We start from the raw sequence: 16865 nt of genomic DNA on the forward strand, positions 1-16865 counted from the left end.
GAGTGCCCGCCAATTGAATTGAGTGCCCCATCACCATGAAAACAGTGATCCGATTGCTGAGTTATTGAAGTAGTTTTGAGACAGTTATATTTTTGATATTGTTTATAGGTTTGATCACAGCAGACCCAAAATCTATATATTTCCACAAAATATAACTTCTGTTGGCATGTTAACAATCGTTTTAAAATCAATGGTGTGCTTAAAATGACTCGCCACATGGAAAAAGGTAATGGCAGTATGATGCGAGTTGCAGTGTGCTGTGATCCTAATGCAGCATTTTTATAAAAGGTATTTGCAAAAAGAAATATGTTTTCTTTTGATTTCCCCCATGTTTATCTAAAAATGTAGCACCTGTACATTTTAAAGGACAGTGATGTTTTAAATTGTAATGATTGTTCTTGATGTGCCTTAATTAATTTAAGCATGGTCTTCTGTTGAGTTAAGTACTTTGCTTCCCTTGTTTGTCTTAGGAGCCGATGGACTGTACTTCTTACATTCTTCAAAACATAAAAAGAAAGGTAGAAACAAACACAAGATGGTTTGTGGTTTGTCCTTTGTGTAATTTTTTTTTCTTCTGCACCACAGTGTGCAAAAACCAAAAATATTCAATTGTACATTGTGATTTTTCAATGGGAAGCTAACTTACTACAGTATGTTTAAAGGGCTTGTTCAGCAACAACTGTGATTAAGAATCTGGGCACTGGCTTTCAAATGAAAGTCTGCAAGTTGAAATGCATCACTCTGAAATTAGTTGAGAGTGCCATTGTTAAATAGTATTGGCCTCACCGCCAATAGAACTAGCACAGTTTTGTGACATACAAGTTATACTTCGACTCCATCAGATTTATGGCAAGGTAGATTTTTTTGTGCTAAATATACTGTTATATAGTGTTATTAATGAAACCCTCAATATAATTTCATGCTTTGCAGTTGTCCAGTGGCCTCTGCTGTGTGTTAATGATGCTGCCACTTCAGAAATGTTGCTGCCATTTCAGAAATGTATCTCAAATCTGATTTGGGAGGAGGGAGGTTGTGAAGAATTCAGATATTGGATGAGGGAAGAATTTACAGGCACATTCGCACTACCATATTTGTCACCCCTATTTTCAGCTAGTAAACACTATTCCCCTTTTGCACTCTAGATCAGATGGGACTCAAACGTCGACACTTCCTTGGTCTCTAAACCCGCTGCTGCCTGGATAAATTTGATGACCCACATGGGGACACCGGAATACTTATTTCTAAATATTTCCCAATTAATGTTCCAGGCATGTTTTGTGTTGTGAAATAAGTAGATAAGGTTTAAAAAAAAGTCTGAAATGACTAAGCTTTTTGTCCATCACGTATTAAATAATGAGGTTGATTCTGATCCATTGTTTCAATGAAATCAGTGGTACTTAACTAAAGTGTGCAAATATGTGTTAGACTACAAAAATGTCATAACCACAGTTAAAGCACTCTACTGGATGGCTCTTACTGGGAACTCCCCTTACATATATTGGTAAAAGTGCATAATCTAGTGGTAAAAGTGCACAATCTAGTTGGATTTTGCTTTTTTTCAACAAAAAAAATCCATCATTCTTTGAGTGACCATTAAAATCTCTGCAACTTGTTTTTAAATACTTTGTGATTTACAAGTCAGCTGTTACAAAAAATTCCACTAGGCTATTAGTCAAAAAAGGAAGTTATCTGGCAGATTACTACAAACTGCTGAACATTTTCTCATGTTCCTAAAAATAGTTATTTGGATGACATTTTACAACCTCCATTCTTTACTGGCAGCAGTTTTATTCTAATGCTGCTTTATATGAAAGTATTCTCTGTGTCGCATAAGGCAAAGGAGCATCGCTAAAAATAGCAGTTATTTGACTGCCCCACTTCAAATCCAGCATTATTGAAATTGCTAAATTGCCCCTTTTATTCATGGAATTGTTATTTTTATCTTCTTGCATCGATATGGAACAAACTAATATATTGAATTTAAGATGAATAAAAAAAAAAAAATTAATATAATGGAGTGTGTGTGTGTGTGTCTTTGAAGGCGTGAAACAGTTCCCAAGTGAAGACATTTATTCTATGGAAACCACTTTCTGTGAGTCTGTTACTTATTTTACTTGAGAAACACTCTCCTACCTTAAGCTGCCTGTAAAGAACTTTGGGATGTCCTGAGGATATGCAAGGCGTTGTATATAAATACCAGTTCTTTCTTTACATGACTCCACTTGTCTAAACCATTGACCCATGACATACATTTGAGCCTCTTGTATGGAAAAAATGGTGATGGTACAAAAGCACTGGAACCTACCACATGTTAACTGAATTGTGCTCAAATTTTAAGCCCCATGTAACTGCTGAATTAGACTGATCATGCAGGAGGATAGTATGCTGCAGCTGACCCGGCATGCATGTTGCAGAAGGTAAGGGTAGATGAGCAACAGTCCCAATATGGGTTTCACTGTCTTCAACTGAATTACCTATGTCAAGATTTATAGTGAAGTGCCTTTGACTGCCAGCATGGTGCTGCAGGCAGAAGGTAAGGTGAAAGTCGTGTATTTCACTTGTATTTGAAGAGTCTAGGGAAAGAACACTGATATTGTTGGATATAAGTACAGCAGATTTTTTGAGATTGGGATATGAACAAGCCCCTTGGCATACTGTACATTTTTAATAGCTGTTTCTATGCTATTTATCCAAATGTAACATCATTTTAGTCGGTCATGGCACTTTTGAGTTGCTAAAGTTTTCATTGTATTTTTGGTTTTACAAGGCATATTTATGAAGTAATCTCCTTATATGTTAGCTGTTTGACAAGTCCCTACTCCCCTGCTTTGAGCCTGCTAACTCAATGTTCCATAACCCTGTCTATCTCTCTCCTATTTTCAGTCACTTTGAAATGCATCACTAATTGGACGTGATTATTGCACCTTTAAGGATTTTGGTTAGCTGGGCTTGCATTGTATTTTGAAGCAGACTATGGCTGTTCATTGTTTATTGCTGATTCCGTTATAGTCACGGCTGTTGGCTTGAAATGAAAAAGACAGTTTAACTCTAGTTTTAGACAAAGAAAGTAACGAGATTTGAATGACTTTCATATGCCAGCATTCCCACTCCAGTGCAGGTTTGCCGGATTTTAGGTTGGGGCTATTTAATAAATGATTGATCAGGGGAACCTGATGACCCTTCCCCATATTATACTCTTGGTCTGTGTTGAGTTTTGTGTTGTGATCTTAGCCAGGGGAATGGTAGTGCTGGTTAAATTGGTCTCTGTGTCCCTGGGCTACGGAAGAGAAAAATCGTCCACAGTTCCTGATCCTGGGTGCTGTTCTGTAACACCTGCTGGAAAATACATATGGGACATCTAATTAGGTGAAGAACAAAAACGTTGAGGGGTACAGGGGGATGAGATTAGAGTAGATAGCTTTAACATGCACTTGGCACCAGCACAAGTAAGATGGGCCAGATGACGTTTCTAATCCTATGTACACTGATTAAAGGCTCTACTGTGATGCCAATATAGTTCAGTAGCTTTCTGATGCGTGCTGTCTCCTTTTGCACATGAATTTCTATTTGGGCAAGGTAACAGAGAATTGCTGGTAGTCTTGGAAATGTACTGCAGCATGAGTCACTGCTTTCAGGAGGCAAGGAAAAAGAAACTTTTGTTCTCCTCTGTGGGTCATCAGGAATTTACTGATGTATGTGATCTATCAGCAGGCTATATTAAAAGATGCATTTAAATTTCTTCAGTAGCAGTTATTGCCCTGCGGAAGTGGTTAGAAACTGTGGCTAATGTTCCATAGAATCTTAGCACTATGATCAAATGCCGTGAAGGATGGTTTGTTCTCGATGAGCGTAATAAGTTGAAAACTGTCTTTTTCTTCAAAAGCTGCGTAAAATGCTTGCATGAAGTCTGAAGTGTATCGTTATGTTCCAAATTCAACATGCCAACATCATCCCATCATATGCAAGGACTGTTGATGAATTTATTGCCCAACATAAGCATGTGAAATGATGAAGCAGGCATTTCAGTTCCACGCAGCCCACTTCAAATCCTGCCTGTCCAGTATCCACTCTACTCGCAGCACTGAAACGGCCTAACTAAAGTCGCAAATGGCATTCTCTGTGACCGTGTCCAGGTGCTTTGCCCTTCTCATCTTTCTTGATCTTTGTGCAGCATGGTAGTGCATGCTTTCCTCTTCCAGTGCCTCTACCCTGTCATCCATTGTCTTGGGAGTGCCTTTACATGCTCCCATTCCAACAAATCCAAACATAGCCAGTGCAACCCTGCTACTGGCTTCTTTCCCCTCATGCTTCACCACCTCTGGAAATGCCCCTGACATCTATCCTCTGTCCCCTCCTCTTCCACATCTACATGTGCCCCTCAATAATGACACCAGCAAGCATGGCGACAGCTTCCAGTTGCATACGGATGACGGCTAGCCCCACTTCTCTCCCACCTCCGTAAATTGCCTTGGTGCTGTCGGACTGCTTGTCTGACATCCAGTCTTGTATGAAGCACAATTTTCTCCAGCTCTGCTTTGAGAAGAATGAAGCGATTGCCACATTCTCTGGTCTCTTGCTTCCAATTCCATTCCCTGTTTGACCCCGAGGTAGGTTTCAGACCATAAATTTTACACTTCCCTAATATTGTCCGCTTTTTCCCTACCTTGGGGTTTCCGCTGCTGAAACCTTTATCTGTGCATTTGTCACCTTCAGGCTAAATTACTTCCATGCTTTTCTTGGCGACTTCCCATCCTCCATAAATTCCATTTTGTCCAAACCTGGGCTGCATGTATCCTGCCCTGCATGAATTCCTGCTCTTCCTATCCTTGCTGATCAACATTGGCTCCCTGTTTCCCCCAAAGCATCAAATTTAAAATCTTTGTTTTTAAATCCTTCCTTGGTATCTCTGTCGTCTCCTGCCCTATATTTTCTCTTCCCCTGCTCTCAAACATTCTGTTTCTTTGACTTGGGCCTGTGCATTTCTCCCACCCCAGCCGTTTCATCCACCATTGATGCCAGAGTCTTCGGTTGCCTGGTTCCTGCTGTGAAATTCTTCCCTTGAACCTCTCTGCTTCTCCACATCCCCTCCTTTAAAAATCTTTGTAAAATCCATTTTAATCACCATCTCCTAATCACTCCCTTCTTGTCTCCATGTTAGTTTTCCTTATGCCTATCTCTCGGGTGCCTCCGGACATCCTTTGCGTTAAAGATGCTGTATAAATTAATGCTGTTTCTTCTTGTTTGTTCTTGTGATGGTAAATTTTAAGTTGTTTAAGATATGACCCAAGTTTAAAAATAGAAACATATTTGATGTTGTGCGGACTTGTTTCTGGAAATATAGGTGGTTGCATCTATTACTTTTTTTCCCTAATTTGAAGAATTCTTAAAATATGCACCAGTCACTCCTGGAGAGAAGCGAATGATGGCTCTTATAAATTGTGTTTTTGTTCTGATCAAATTGACATTCAAAATAAAAATTCAGATCTATTCCTCAATAAGAGACCATTGGACTTTTTGAGCCGTATGCAACAGGGCATTGATTGGCATATGACGAGTTCTCAATTTCATCAATTCTGTTGGGGGAAGGAGAGGAGTGGTCCAGTACTTCACATACTGAGGGAACATCATTAAGCAAGTTGAAGAGCATTCTTGAGCATCTGCTTGCAGTTAGTGCAAGAGTGGCAGAGCCCTGGGGCAAGTCGCCTTCCTGCTCTGTCTACAGAATAGTATGTAGCACCACCATACCCGAAGGCAGCAAAACAATGCTTTGTGAAAATCTGAAAAATGCTTTTAGGAATCCAAGTGTTTTAACTTGTTTCTTCCCACTTCTGAACCAATGATAATGTGCTTCTACATCAAACACTTGAGCTGTTTTGACATTCCCCTCATGCTCTAACGATGTGCAATAATGTAACTGTGTAAAGACTTGCTTGTTACCTTGTAAACCGGAATCCTTTACAAAATCCTACTGAAATGGAGAAGCTGTCGATGTTTAATTTGCACTTAATCAAACTGTTGATAATGACAATGACGCAAAACTGGTATTTTATGTTCTTTAAAAACTAACTTCAATATGCAGCCTGAAATTACAATGCGAAGATGATGTAGATTTGTACTGTGCTATACACTCCGCTAGATATTCAGTTCCATTGACTTCAATAGAGTGAATATCGGGTATGTCGTGTAACAGTGGGCAAATAAGATTCTGCCTGTTTAGCTTCCCCGCCCAAATCCAATTTCACCCCCAAATAATTAATTTTGATAGAATTACACACTTATTCAATCTGATCTGTATTGGTGAAGGTTTTCAGGCACTGGATTACCTTTTGATTTTTGTGCTGTACCCTTTATGAAATGGTGTGGTATTCTGCACATATATTTCTCTGATCAGAGAATGCTGTACTGTAATGTTAAAATATGTCATTGCTCCGTATGTTCATCTGAATCTTTTGATGATGTTAGTAGAAACTTTATATCTTAACAATAAAGTTTTAAAATGTTTGCTTCTGTAGATTTGTGTAAATCAAAAGTGCTAGGACTGTATTAAATGTGAACTATTATAATATAAAATGAAGCATTGCTGTAAAACATGCACGATGAAAAAGTTGAATGGAATGAAATATTCAAAAAATGTTACTTTTTTTTAATTCTACAGAACAAAGAAAGAATTATGCAAAATCAACTGTTGTAATGTCAGAGACCTCGCAGTATCATGTTGAGGTAATTAGATTCTGTATCAGGTTTAGTAATTTCATGCATGGATCAATTTTAAACCAATTCAAAAAAAAAAAAAAAAAAATGCTGGAAGCAGTATCGGTGATCTGCTTGTTAATGTGTGCGGTATTTAATTAAAATAGACCTCAAGACTGATCTTTTCACATGGATTATGTACATTTTAATATATACATGTTTTTGATGCTTGCGATTTAATCTGGTTTAACATTACCAAAAATAAGACTTGAAGCTCAAAAAGATCAATTTTTTAAAAATGAAAAACATACTGCCTTTGATTCACTGTGTTACTAGCAATAGTGACTCCCTTAAAGGTAAATTTGCATTTGGTACCAAGATTCAAACGCAGATTCTGTTTAAAAAGTACCAATGAAGGATTCAATTGTGATGGCATCTCTGTGAAATAATGCAATGTTGTATGGTATGGTTACATTTTAGAACTGAAATATTACAAAATTGCTATGTGATAAATTTTTAAGCTGTAATTTCTGTCTTGAAAACAGCACCTCGCAACTTTTGTTGTGGATCGGAAGGATGCTATGATAACAGTAGATGATGGTATAAGAAAAGTAAAACTGCTTGATGCAAAAGGCAAAGTCTGGACCCAGGACATGTTACTGCAGGTGGATGAGAAAGCTGTCCGCTTGATTGATCTGGAGAGCAAAGTAAGTCTAAAATCTTTGGATAGTTTCATAGCAAATTATGTATCAACTGATTTTAGATGCAGCAAAATGGTGTTTTACCCATTTCAGTGGCACTAGCATGATGCTAAATATGCACAGTGTATGGAAACTAATGTAACAAGTTATGGTTATATCTGTGGTACGTTTGGTTAGTTCTGATTGTGCCACTTTAATTGGTCAGAGGAGACCAGTTAACTGAGCACAGACCAGGGATCACAACATGTGTGACTCGGCACTAGAATGTGGTGCATTTGCCAACTGAGCCATCAAAGCAGTTCAAGGATATGTAGTTGACATTGCACAGGTGTAGCATCCTTGTCTATAACTCCCAGTTACAAAATTTATTTGGAATACATTACAGATTGCCCTTTAGCTGAATGACACTTGTTCGCTTTTGTTCATATAGTATTAAATGGTCCCAGCAAATTGTGATGCAAATGTCATTTAATTTTATAACAATTGATTAAGTTGTCAATAGCATGCATTAGTGTTAATTTAAATTAATGCAAATTTGCTGCCTATCAAAATAATGTGACTATTTCTTGAGCATGTTGGTTGACAGAAGCTTGGTTTCTATATAAGTACATTTATGCTGTGCATACCACAGTATATATCACCATCTATAGGGCACTTGAGTGTCTGCATGCATGCATTACGCATTTGCTGAAATCATTTTTTTACCTGCACAATAAAATCTCACCAAATCAACTTGAAGGCTGTATTTGCACAAGGAATAAATCTTGTGTGTACTGGCAATACGTAAAATGTCGATGCTTGTTTAAAAGAACAAGTGTAATTGTGTTTTTCGGTTGGCTACAAAATGCAGATAAATCATTTCAGGTAAATGAAAATTGAAGTTTGGCATACTCAAGAATTTAGATATTTATAAATAACATAGTTTTGCAAGTAGATGTATAATTAGCATCTTGCTGTCACTTGATTCAGTGATGAAATATTCATGAGGTCCATCAAGAGGAATGCATTGCTTTGTGAGCAGTGGGGTTTTTTGGTTGAATATTTTTAACTGGATGCTGTCATCCAGTGATGTGTCCAAGACCCTACAGTTCAACTATTTAACTGCATTTTACAGTGTACCTTTTTTCTGCATTAATTTATCTTGTGGAAGGGGATCTTGATACTTTTCTTTCACTTTTTCACTTTGAAAACAATGTGAGTGTGCATACACTTCAGTTGGTCGATCCAAATAATTTTTTTAACCTGTACTTCTTGCATTCCATTGTTAACTGGAGCATGTGCAGGTATGTATTTAACCTTTCGACAACATCACTTAGCAGGAAATGTGTGTGAGCAGTATTTCAGCTCACACCTAGATTTTGAAATAAGTACTGATTACGGTAATAAATATGCCCCAATGTCATCTGGAAGTCACTTATTATAATTATTTAAAAAAATGTAATCACTTTTCTCATTTCCTTCTGATTTTTAACTAATTTAGCATATTTGGCAATAATTTGCTGTCAGAATAATGGTGCTTGCTGTTATTTATGCACAAATGGTACAGCAACTTCAAGCAAGGGGCAGCTGTGCCATGAAACTGAAAAATCCAAATGTTGCTGTCCGAGTTGTGCCGCTCCGCCGGTTCTCTGTGTCTACCTCACCATTGAAATGCATTGAATGGCATGAAGTTGCTGTATTTGCGCGGTTGATATAAACTACACTCGCTCCAGAAAGTTAAGTCTTGTCCATTCCAGTCTAAGTACCCATTTAACGATGTGATAAGTGTTGTTGAGATTAGATTATCTCTGGAAACAACGCCATAAATGACTGACATGCTGCAGAATGTTATAACATCTGCAGGGAATTAAAACATAAGCAAATTCTAAGCATTTATCCAGTTATTCTGATACTAGTCTGAAGTGACGTTTTGTGTCTCGTTCTAATACAGTCATGTAAACACAGTCACAATTTCATTCGCATAACCCCATATATTTTGGATACCCTAACTTCGAACAGTGTTAATTACTGCCAGTCAACCTCTCTGGCACTGAAAATGAATTATTACAAGTGTGGAGGTTCATTCCTTGAGGTTTTCATTTTGTTGGAGATTTTAAAAATGTAAAATTTTAACTTTACATTTTTTTAAACTTTTCATTTCTGTCTCCTTTTTTCCCCTCTCAATCCAGTATTTCTTTCTCTCGCTTTATTTCTCTTTCGGTACCTGATTTGACATTGAATTCACCCACTCCAATTTACATTTCCTCCTCGGTCCTTGTGCTGTTAATTTCACAATCCTTCAGTCTGATTGGTTAAGGAGATACAGTTGCTTGTCCTGTTCACTCGGGTCTCAGAAGTTCCGTTTCTCTCTCTGACATTGGCTCGCAGTTTCAGCAACTTGGCACGCAAAAAATTAAAAAACCTAAACGAGCAAGGGCAAGTCTAACTAACGGTAGACACCCTGCTACATCAAATTATGGCCTATCGTGTACTTCCTAACTTACTTTTCTTAAAAAGAATTAATTAAAAAAATCTTTTGCTTGCATTGTTTCTTTTTCTTGGCTCCCAAACCATTTTGGAGGTTGGGGGGGGGGCAGTAACATTTTTAAATTGGCTGGGAACTTGCTGTAAATGCAGGTCTCAACGCCTCTCCTCTGTTGTCCAATTGAGTGAGACTGCCCTCGTCGCATTCAATTTTTATTTATCCAGTTGTAGCCAGAGAATCTCCTGCAATGGTTTCACTTCCCACCCCTGCAATGTTCCTTTTGAAGTCCCCCAAGGAGCTATCCTTTGTCCCCCATTTTTCATCTATATGCTGCCCCTCGGCGACATCATCCAAAAATACAATGGCTGGTTCCACATGTAGGCTGATGACACCCAGCTCTATCTCAGGACCACCTCTCTTGACCCCTCCACTACATCATCCATTGTCAGGCTGCAGAAATTTCTTCCAATGAAACATTGGGAAAATGGAAGCCATTGTCTTCAGTCTCCGCCACAAACTGGATTCCCTAGCCACAGATTCCATTCCCCCTCCTTGGCCACTGTCTTGGGCTGAACCAAATTGTTCGCAACCTCGGCATTCTATTTGACTGAGCTGGCTTTCTGATTCCATATCCTCTCCATCACTAAGACCACCCACTTCCACCTCTGTAATGTCGCCCTGTCTACACCCATGCCTTAGCCCATCTGCTGCTGCAAATCTCATCCATGGATTTGTTATCTCCAGACTCGACTATTCCAATGCTCTGCTGGTCAGACTCCCATCTTTTGTCCTCCATGAACGTGAGCTCATCCAGAGCTCAGCTGTCTGTATCCTAGCTCGCATCAAGTTCTGTTCACCCCTGTGCTCACTGACCAACATTGGCTCCCTGTCCCTGAACACCTTGATTTTAAAAATTCTCATCCTTGTTTTCAAATCCCGCTATGGCGTCATCCATCCCTATTCCTGTAATGTCCTCCAGCTTTACAACCCTCCCAGAAATCTGCATTCCTCTAATTCTGGCCTATATATAGCCCTAACTTCCTTCACCCCACCATCAACGACCATGTCTTTGACTGTCTATATCCTAAGCTCTGAAATCCCCTTCCTAAACTTCTCCACCTCTCCTTCTTTAAGACCCTCCTTAAAACCTATCTCTTTGACTAAGCTTTTGATCACATGTCCTAATGTCTCCTTCTTTGGCTCAGTGTCAATTGTTTTGTTTAATAACGCTCCTATGAAGTGCCTTGGGATGGTTTACTACGTTCAAGGCACGATATAAATTGCAAGTTTACGCTTCAAAAAGTACTTCATTGGCTGTAAAGCACTTTGGAACGTCCGGTGGTCGTGAAAGGTGCTATATAAATGCAAGTATTTCTTCGTCTTTAAGTCAATTGAAAGGCCAAATGTTGAACATTGACATGGTCGCATCATAAAACAAATTGGCACATTACTCTGTTGACTGTTCGCCAGCAGCGCCCAGACATGATAACTTATCTCTGATGCTGGAATGGTTAATAATAGCCAGAGATCCAGCTTGATGCTTTGTGGAACCCAAATGATCATCAAACACACAAGCAAATTGCTTTCTGAACTTCCGACAGTGGTTGTTGCACTTGGAGTTTCTCTGGTTCAGAGATTTTTGGCTTCTCTGCTTGACTCATTTCATAGGTGAGCCCTAGCTCCCAATATCCCAGAGTGTGTTTTCATTTGCCCGAATATCTACGTAAGTTCATGGTGTGCCCAGGAAACAAATAGAGTAACAGTAACGCAACATTTTTTTTTACAGAAGTTAAACTTGGTAAGTTCCTCCTGTCGTGGAAAACAGTTTGCAGCTGCTGTGCTAAGTGATGGGTAATGTTTTTACACAGCGAGTCTTTTCCTTTTTTCCCCCTCAGCGGAAGCAGTCTGGCCTCACTTGCTGTCATTGATGACTTCAAGTATACTGTCAGATTTTTAAAAATACAGGGTGGTAAATAGATTCAAAAAGTGACTGGCATCCAGCAGATGTGAATAATTCTGTAAAAGTTAGAAAGAGGACAGACAATTAAATATATATTTTTTTCAAATCTCAAAAGATGTTTATATTTGAATTGAATGGCTGGGTCTCCTAGACAACTTGTCTCTGACAAACTGCAATAATTATATCCGGTTAAGGTGGAATATTTTGGATAGTGAAGCTAATTTTTAACATGTATGTACTATGTCAAAAATTAAGCATTTTCTCTACGATGTATTATTTTATTCCATTTTCTTGGAGTCACAGTACACAGTTAAAATTGTGCTGCTAGCTGTTTTATCAAGCTGCAGACCATGCACATTATGGTCTGGTATGCCAAAGGCATTATTGTGTCTGTACCTGGTTTCATTAGGTTAGGCGGTTGTAAAATATGTTGGTGTGTTACGTATGGAGCCTCAGATCTATCTTGTCCAAAACAGTATCTCTTATCTGGGAAAGTGTCAATTTGCTGCAGTCACATGCTGATCAATGTGATGGGAACAGATCAATGCGTTTCTCAAAGGATCAGGCCATTCATTTCAAACATTCAATATGATTGGCATCATGTGGATTTTTTTGAAGTGATAGGTTTGATTAACTGCTATATCTTGGGTGAAGATGTGAGGATCTGAGAGAGGCAGGGCCATGATTCTTCGTAATCCATTTGACGCACAGCTCTATTGCCAGGCGCTCCTGATTATGGGCTTATATTTGGCTGTCTCAGCTCACTTAAGGCCATCAGGGTTATGGAGATAATCAGAGAGCTCCATGGTAGCATATAGCCACTTAACTAGCGACCATGTTTCAAGCATCAACTTTACGTTGAATGTTATTGCAGGAGAAGATTCTTCGTTATTCTTTAGATTTCAGTAAAACAGTAAATTCGTAATTCTGTAGACCTACTGTTTGCACCAACTATTGTTCATTTACCTGTTTAATGTTAAATACATTTCTGACGGTTTATAGCTTGAGCCACAATCTGCTGTTATTCAGGCTACTGAAGGTGGAAGGGGTGAGAATCACATGATGCATTCCAGTAAGGCCAAGTGCAGTGCTGAGGGTTCTTTGTTTTACCCCTGGCTTTTCCGATGTATAATACATTTTGGGGAGGAAAAGGCACAGTCTGGTTCAGGAACAACACATGATCTGTTTCGACAAGTGGTTCGTAACACTGAGCCCAAGGAGAGTGAAAATTGTAAGGCATCATGACAACATTTTATAAAAGCTATTGTTAAGCTGAATCTTAAACATAATTCATTTTTGTCACAGTGGTCACCCTGAACTCAGAAATGGTCAAACTCCTGGCTTTCATCCTAATTGCAGCACAACAGTATATCCCACTGAAGTTGTGGCAGCTGTTCTCAAAAACCCAGTCAGCATGAGTTATTAAGCCACAGAAAATTGTCCAGTTTGGAAACAATAATCTACTGACCGAGGCTGAACCAGGATATATTCTTGAGAAAACAGACCCCGTTTCTCACCCCGCTGCCTGGCACATGAACAGTAACACTCATATCACTGAAGTGCCTTTCAAAAGGGTAAAAAGGGCATGTGCTAACTCTTCTCCTCTTGAAGGTTTACAAAGCTATAATAGTGCAGCTAAGAGAACCAATGGTTATTGATAATTGAAACTCTCAGCTACAGCAATATACCTGAATTTTTTTTTAAATGGCACTGCCCAAAAACCTGTCCCCAGATGCCTGTGAGCTTTATTCCCTATTAAGTTATGCTATTGTATTATGTACACCAAAACCAGTCTCTGTGTACTGTGCCAATAATTTGTAAATGCATGACTGCATTGTAACTGAAAACATTTCCAAAGAGGTATGACTTTGAACGAAATGATTTTATTAAAGTGCTGCAACTCTCGAGCTGAAGACCTAATAAGGAAAAATATACTTGCTGCAGAGGGAGTGCAACAAAGGTTCACTATTCTGATTCCTACGATGAGGGGATCGTCCTGTGAGGGAGATTGAGTAGATTAGGGCAATGTTCCCTAGAGTTTAGAAGAATGAGAGGTGATCTCATTGAAACATATAAAATTCTTCAAGGGCTTGACAGGGTAGATGCAGGGAGGATGTTTCCCCTGACTGGGGAGTCTAGAAGTAGGGGGGTCACAGTCTCCGAATAAGGAGTCGGCCATTTAGGACTGAGATGAGCAATTTCTTCACTCAAAGGGTTGTGAATCTTTGGAATTCTCTACCCCCAGGATGCTCAGTCATTGAGTATATTCCAGACAGAGAGCAATAGATTTTTGGATGCTCAGGGAATCGAGGGATATGGGGATAGAGCTGGAAAGTGGAGATGAGGTACCAGATTAGCCATGATCTTATTGAATGGCGGTGCAGGCTTGAAGGGGTGAATGGCCGACTCCTGCACCTATTTCTTATGTTCTTGTGTTCAATTTATAAAAGGCATATGAATTACCCTGGGAACACTATTGGGAACCCTGGCATCTGCAGTAAAATACTGGCAGGCCTCTTAAAGGAGTATATAATGGAGTACCCATTGAAATATGGAATAATGAGTGGAAATCTATGGGGTGATGAGGTCGTGTTCATTTGAAGGGATAACTGATGAGGTGAATGCTGCACATTTATATTTTAACAAAGCTTTTTGACACATTGCCACACGGGAGATTTCATTCATAAGGTTGGACGGGATGAAATGGTAGGGGGAGGCAGGGGAGGGATTTCTGAAATGGACTGGAAATGGTTCTAAATTGGAGAAAGCAAAGGTTGTTGTAATAAAGCTGCATTGATATGGAAGGAGGTGAGATCAGTATTGGGACTATTGCTGTTTATTATGTAAATAAATTATTTGGATGTGGGGACAGAAGCAAGTTTTCTGATGACATCAAACTAAATTGGTGGAGTTTGAAGGAACAAATAGAGATTTTGTTGGATTCAGAATCTATGCTGACAAGTGCTAAATATCTTTTAATGAATATATGTAGGATGATGACACCGGGGAAGGAGAATATATAAGAAGTTGGGATATGATAGCTTACTGGATATGTCAGAAGAGGAATCTGGGAGCGATGGTGGGAGAAATCTGAAACCATCAGCATAGAATGTACAGCAGCAAAGGACTGTAACACCTTGCCGTGTATAGGGAAAGAGCATAGGTGCCAGCAAGTAACGATGAGTTTGCACAGACCATTGGTTTGGTCCCATTTAGAATACGTGAATTCAGGATGTTGCATGACTGTAGGGATAGTTTGGCTCCAGAGGGGGCATAGCAAAGGCTAACTGAAGTGATGCCCGAGATTCGACAGATAAATTAAGAGAATATATGGAAATTGGGAATGTTTGCACTTGAAAAAAGAAGATTTGGGCTTGGGGAGCGGGGTGAAATCTTAAAGGAAAGACAAAGCCATAACATTTTTTTCTACAACAAAGAGGCACAAACTTGGTGAGAAGCGCAAAGATTAACCTTTCGATTTACTTCATACAGTTATAACTGGATTGCTTTCAAGCAACTTCGAGCAGTTAGTTTAGAGTGGCTGAGGCTGAGGCCTGGGAATGGGTGTCTTCCTCCTGCCTACTTGGCTGTAGCTAGTGATGGTATGAGAAGAACAAGTGGAGGGAAAAAATGAGCACAAAATGCAGGGAGTGACTGAAAACAGGTCATAACATCCAAGAATACAAAAATGTTCCATGTGCTTTCTTTGTAGAACGAGTTGGAGCACTTTGCCTTTAACACAATCCAGCATTGCCAGTCTGTGATGAATGCCTGCAACTATGACTCCATTCTGGCACTCGTTTGCAAGGAACCTGGCCAAGGCAAACCAGACATTCACCTTTTCCAGTGTGATGAAGTTAAGGTTGGTAAATGTTTTACTTTCTACAGTATTAGCCTGATTCATGTTACCAATCTGCGTAAGGCATGAACTTTTCAAGACACATTAAAAAAAAAAAAATCCACATTTATAGCCAATTTCTTTATACTGGCATTCAAATAGTACTGAGGTACTTAACTGTCTTTTAGTTTTTAATACTTTTAATACCCCATTTTTATAAATGATTTTGGCGCTGCCTCAATGGGTGCTTCTTACCCCGCCCCACAACTTCCCAAAACCTACTGGTGGTGTTCACCATCACTTGCCCATGGTGCTGGGAGTGACTTCTTCCCAGGCCTTTGCCAAGAGTGCTCTGAAACGGCTAGAGGAGAGGAAGGCGAGAGTGAACATGAATTCCAGGTTTGACATACTTGGCACCTCTTTCAGGTGGATTGCCTGAAATAAAAATAATGTGTTTAACTAACCTGCTGGTCAAATAAGTTACTACTGGGTACTTTGTTCTAATATCTAAACCCTGTGCGTATTTAAAGCTCTGGTTGAGAGCATTTACTTAATCCTATAATATAACTTGGTATTGGTGAAGGGTTTAACACTTTCTCTGCTTTGTTTTCACAACTTAACTGGTGAACAAATCTTCTGTGCGATATCACTTGGGTAAGAGACCACATATTTAAAAAGTAGCAATTTCCTGAAGAAAACAGCACTCTGTAGGAACGGAGGTTCCTATCTGAATAAGGTATTCGACTCGATGAATCAAATCAACAGGTTTTAATGAACAACGAAGTTAACAGGGAAACTACAGGAGAAACGGTACACGGGTCTAATCAGCTTGCTGGGCACTCGACGACTACTGGAAGATTCTGGAAGCTGATGTCATGACGTCATCGCGTTCTTTGCGCCACTGGTGGTCACGTGATCGGCGTCATGACGTCATCACGTGGCGTGCAGGAAAACACAATACAGTACAGTTAACAGGCAGTTTAAAGGTGCAGTCCGCGGCTGCACTACACTGTAGTTAAAGGGGTTATTACTAATTGTTCTGAGACCCTTGGTGGCTCCGCCACAACTCCATACTTTTCCCAAAATAGATCAAACTTTTACAGAATGTTCTGGTGGGGAAATTGTTCAACCCAAAAGGTTATTGTACCAACGTGTATAATATTTTTTGGCTCTTGAAGAACGTGCTGTCTCTAATTGTTTGTGTACTTGGTT

General features: G+C 39.4%; 1 protein-coding gene across 21 annotated transcripts in view; it reads left to right on the forward strand.

The window, feature by feature from the left end:
- The window catches only part of eps8a (EGFR pathway substrate 8a, signaling adaptor), a 202934-nt gene that overhangs the window by 114014 nt on the left and 72055 nt on the right, over positions 1–16865 (forward strand). For 12 of the 21 annotated variants that reach the window (XM_086010109.1, XM_086010103.1, XM_086010093.1 and 9 more), the window contains 4 exons: positions 471–518; positions 6656–6720; positions 7236–7397; positions 15528–15677. In XM_086010109.1, coding sequence (XP_085866235.1) covers positions 471–518; positions 6656–6720; positions 7236–7397; positions 15528–15677 — 425 coding nt within the window. Of the gene's footprint in view, positions 1–470; positions 539–3922; positions 4134–6655; positions 6721–7235; positions 7398–9997; positions 13047–15527; positions 15678–16865 lie in introns of those variants that run through there. The other 9 variants (XM_086010094.1, XM_086010096.1, XM_086010101.1 and 6 more) reach the window with 5 other exon arrangements.

This window comes from Somniosus microcephalus, chromosome 17, assembly GCF_052327205.1.
Source record: "Somniosus microcephalus isolate GS21.2 chromosome 17, FLI_Smic_1.0, whole genome shotgun sequence".
Lineage (NCBI taxonomy): Eukaryota > Metazoa > Chordata > Chondrichthyes > Squaliformes > Somniosidae > Somniosus > Somniosus microcephalus.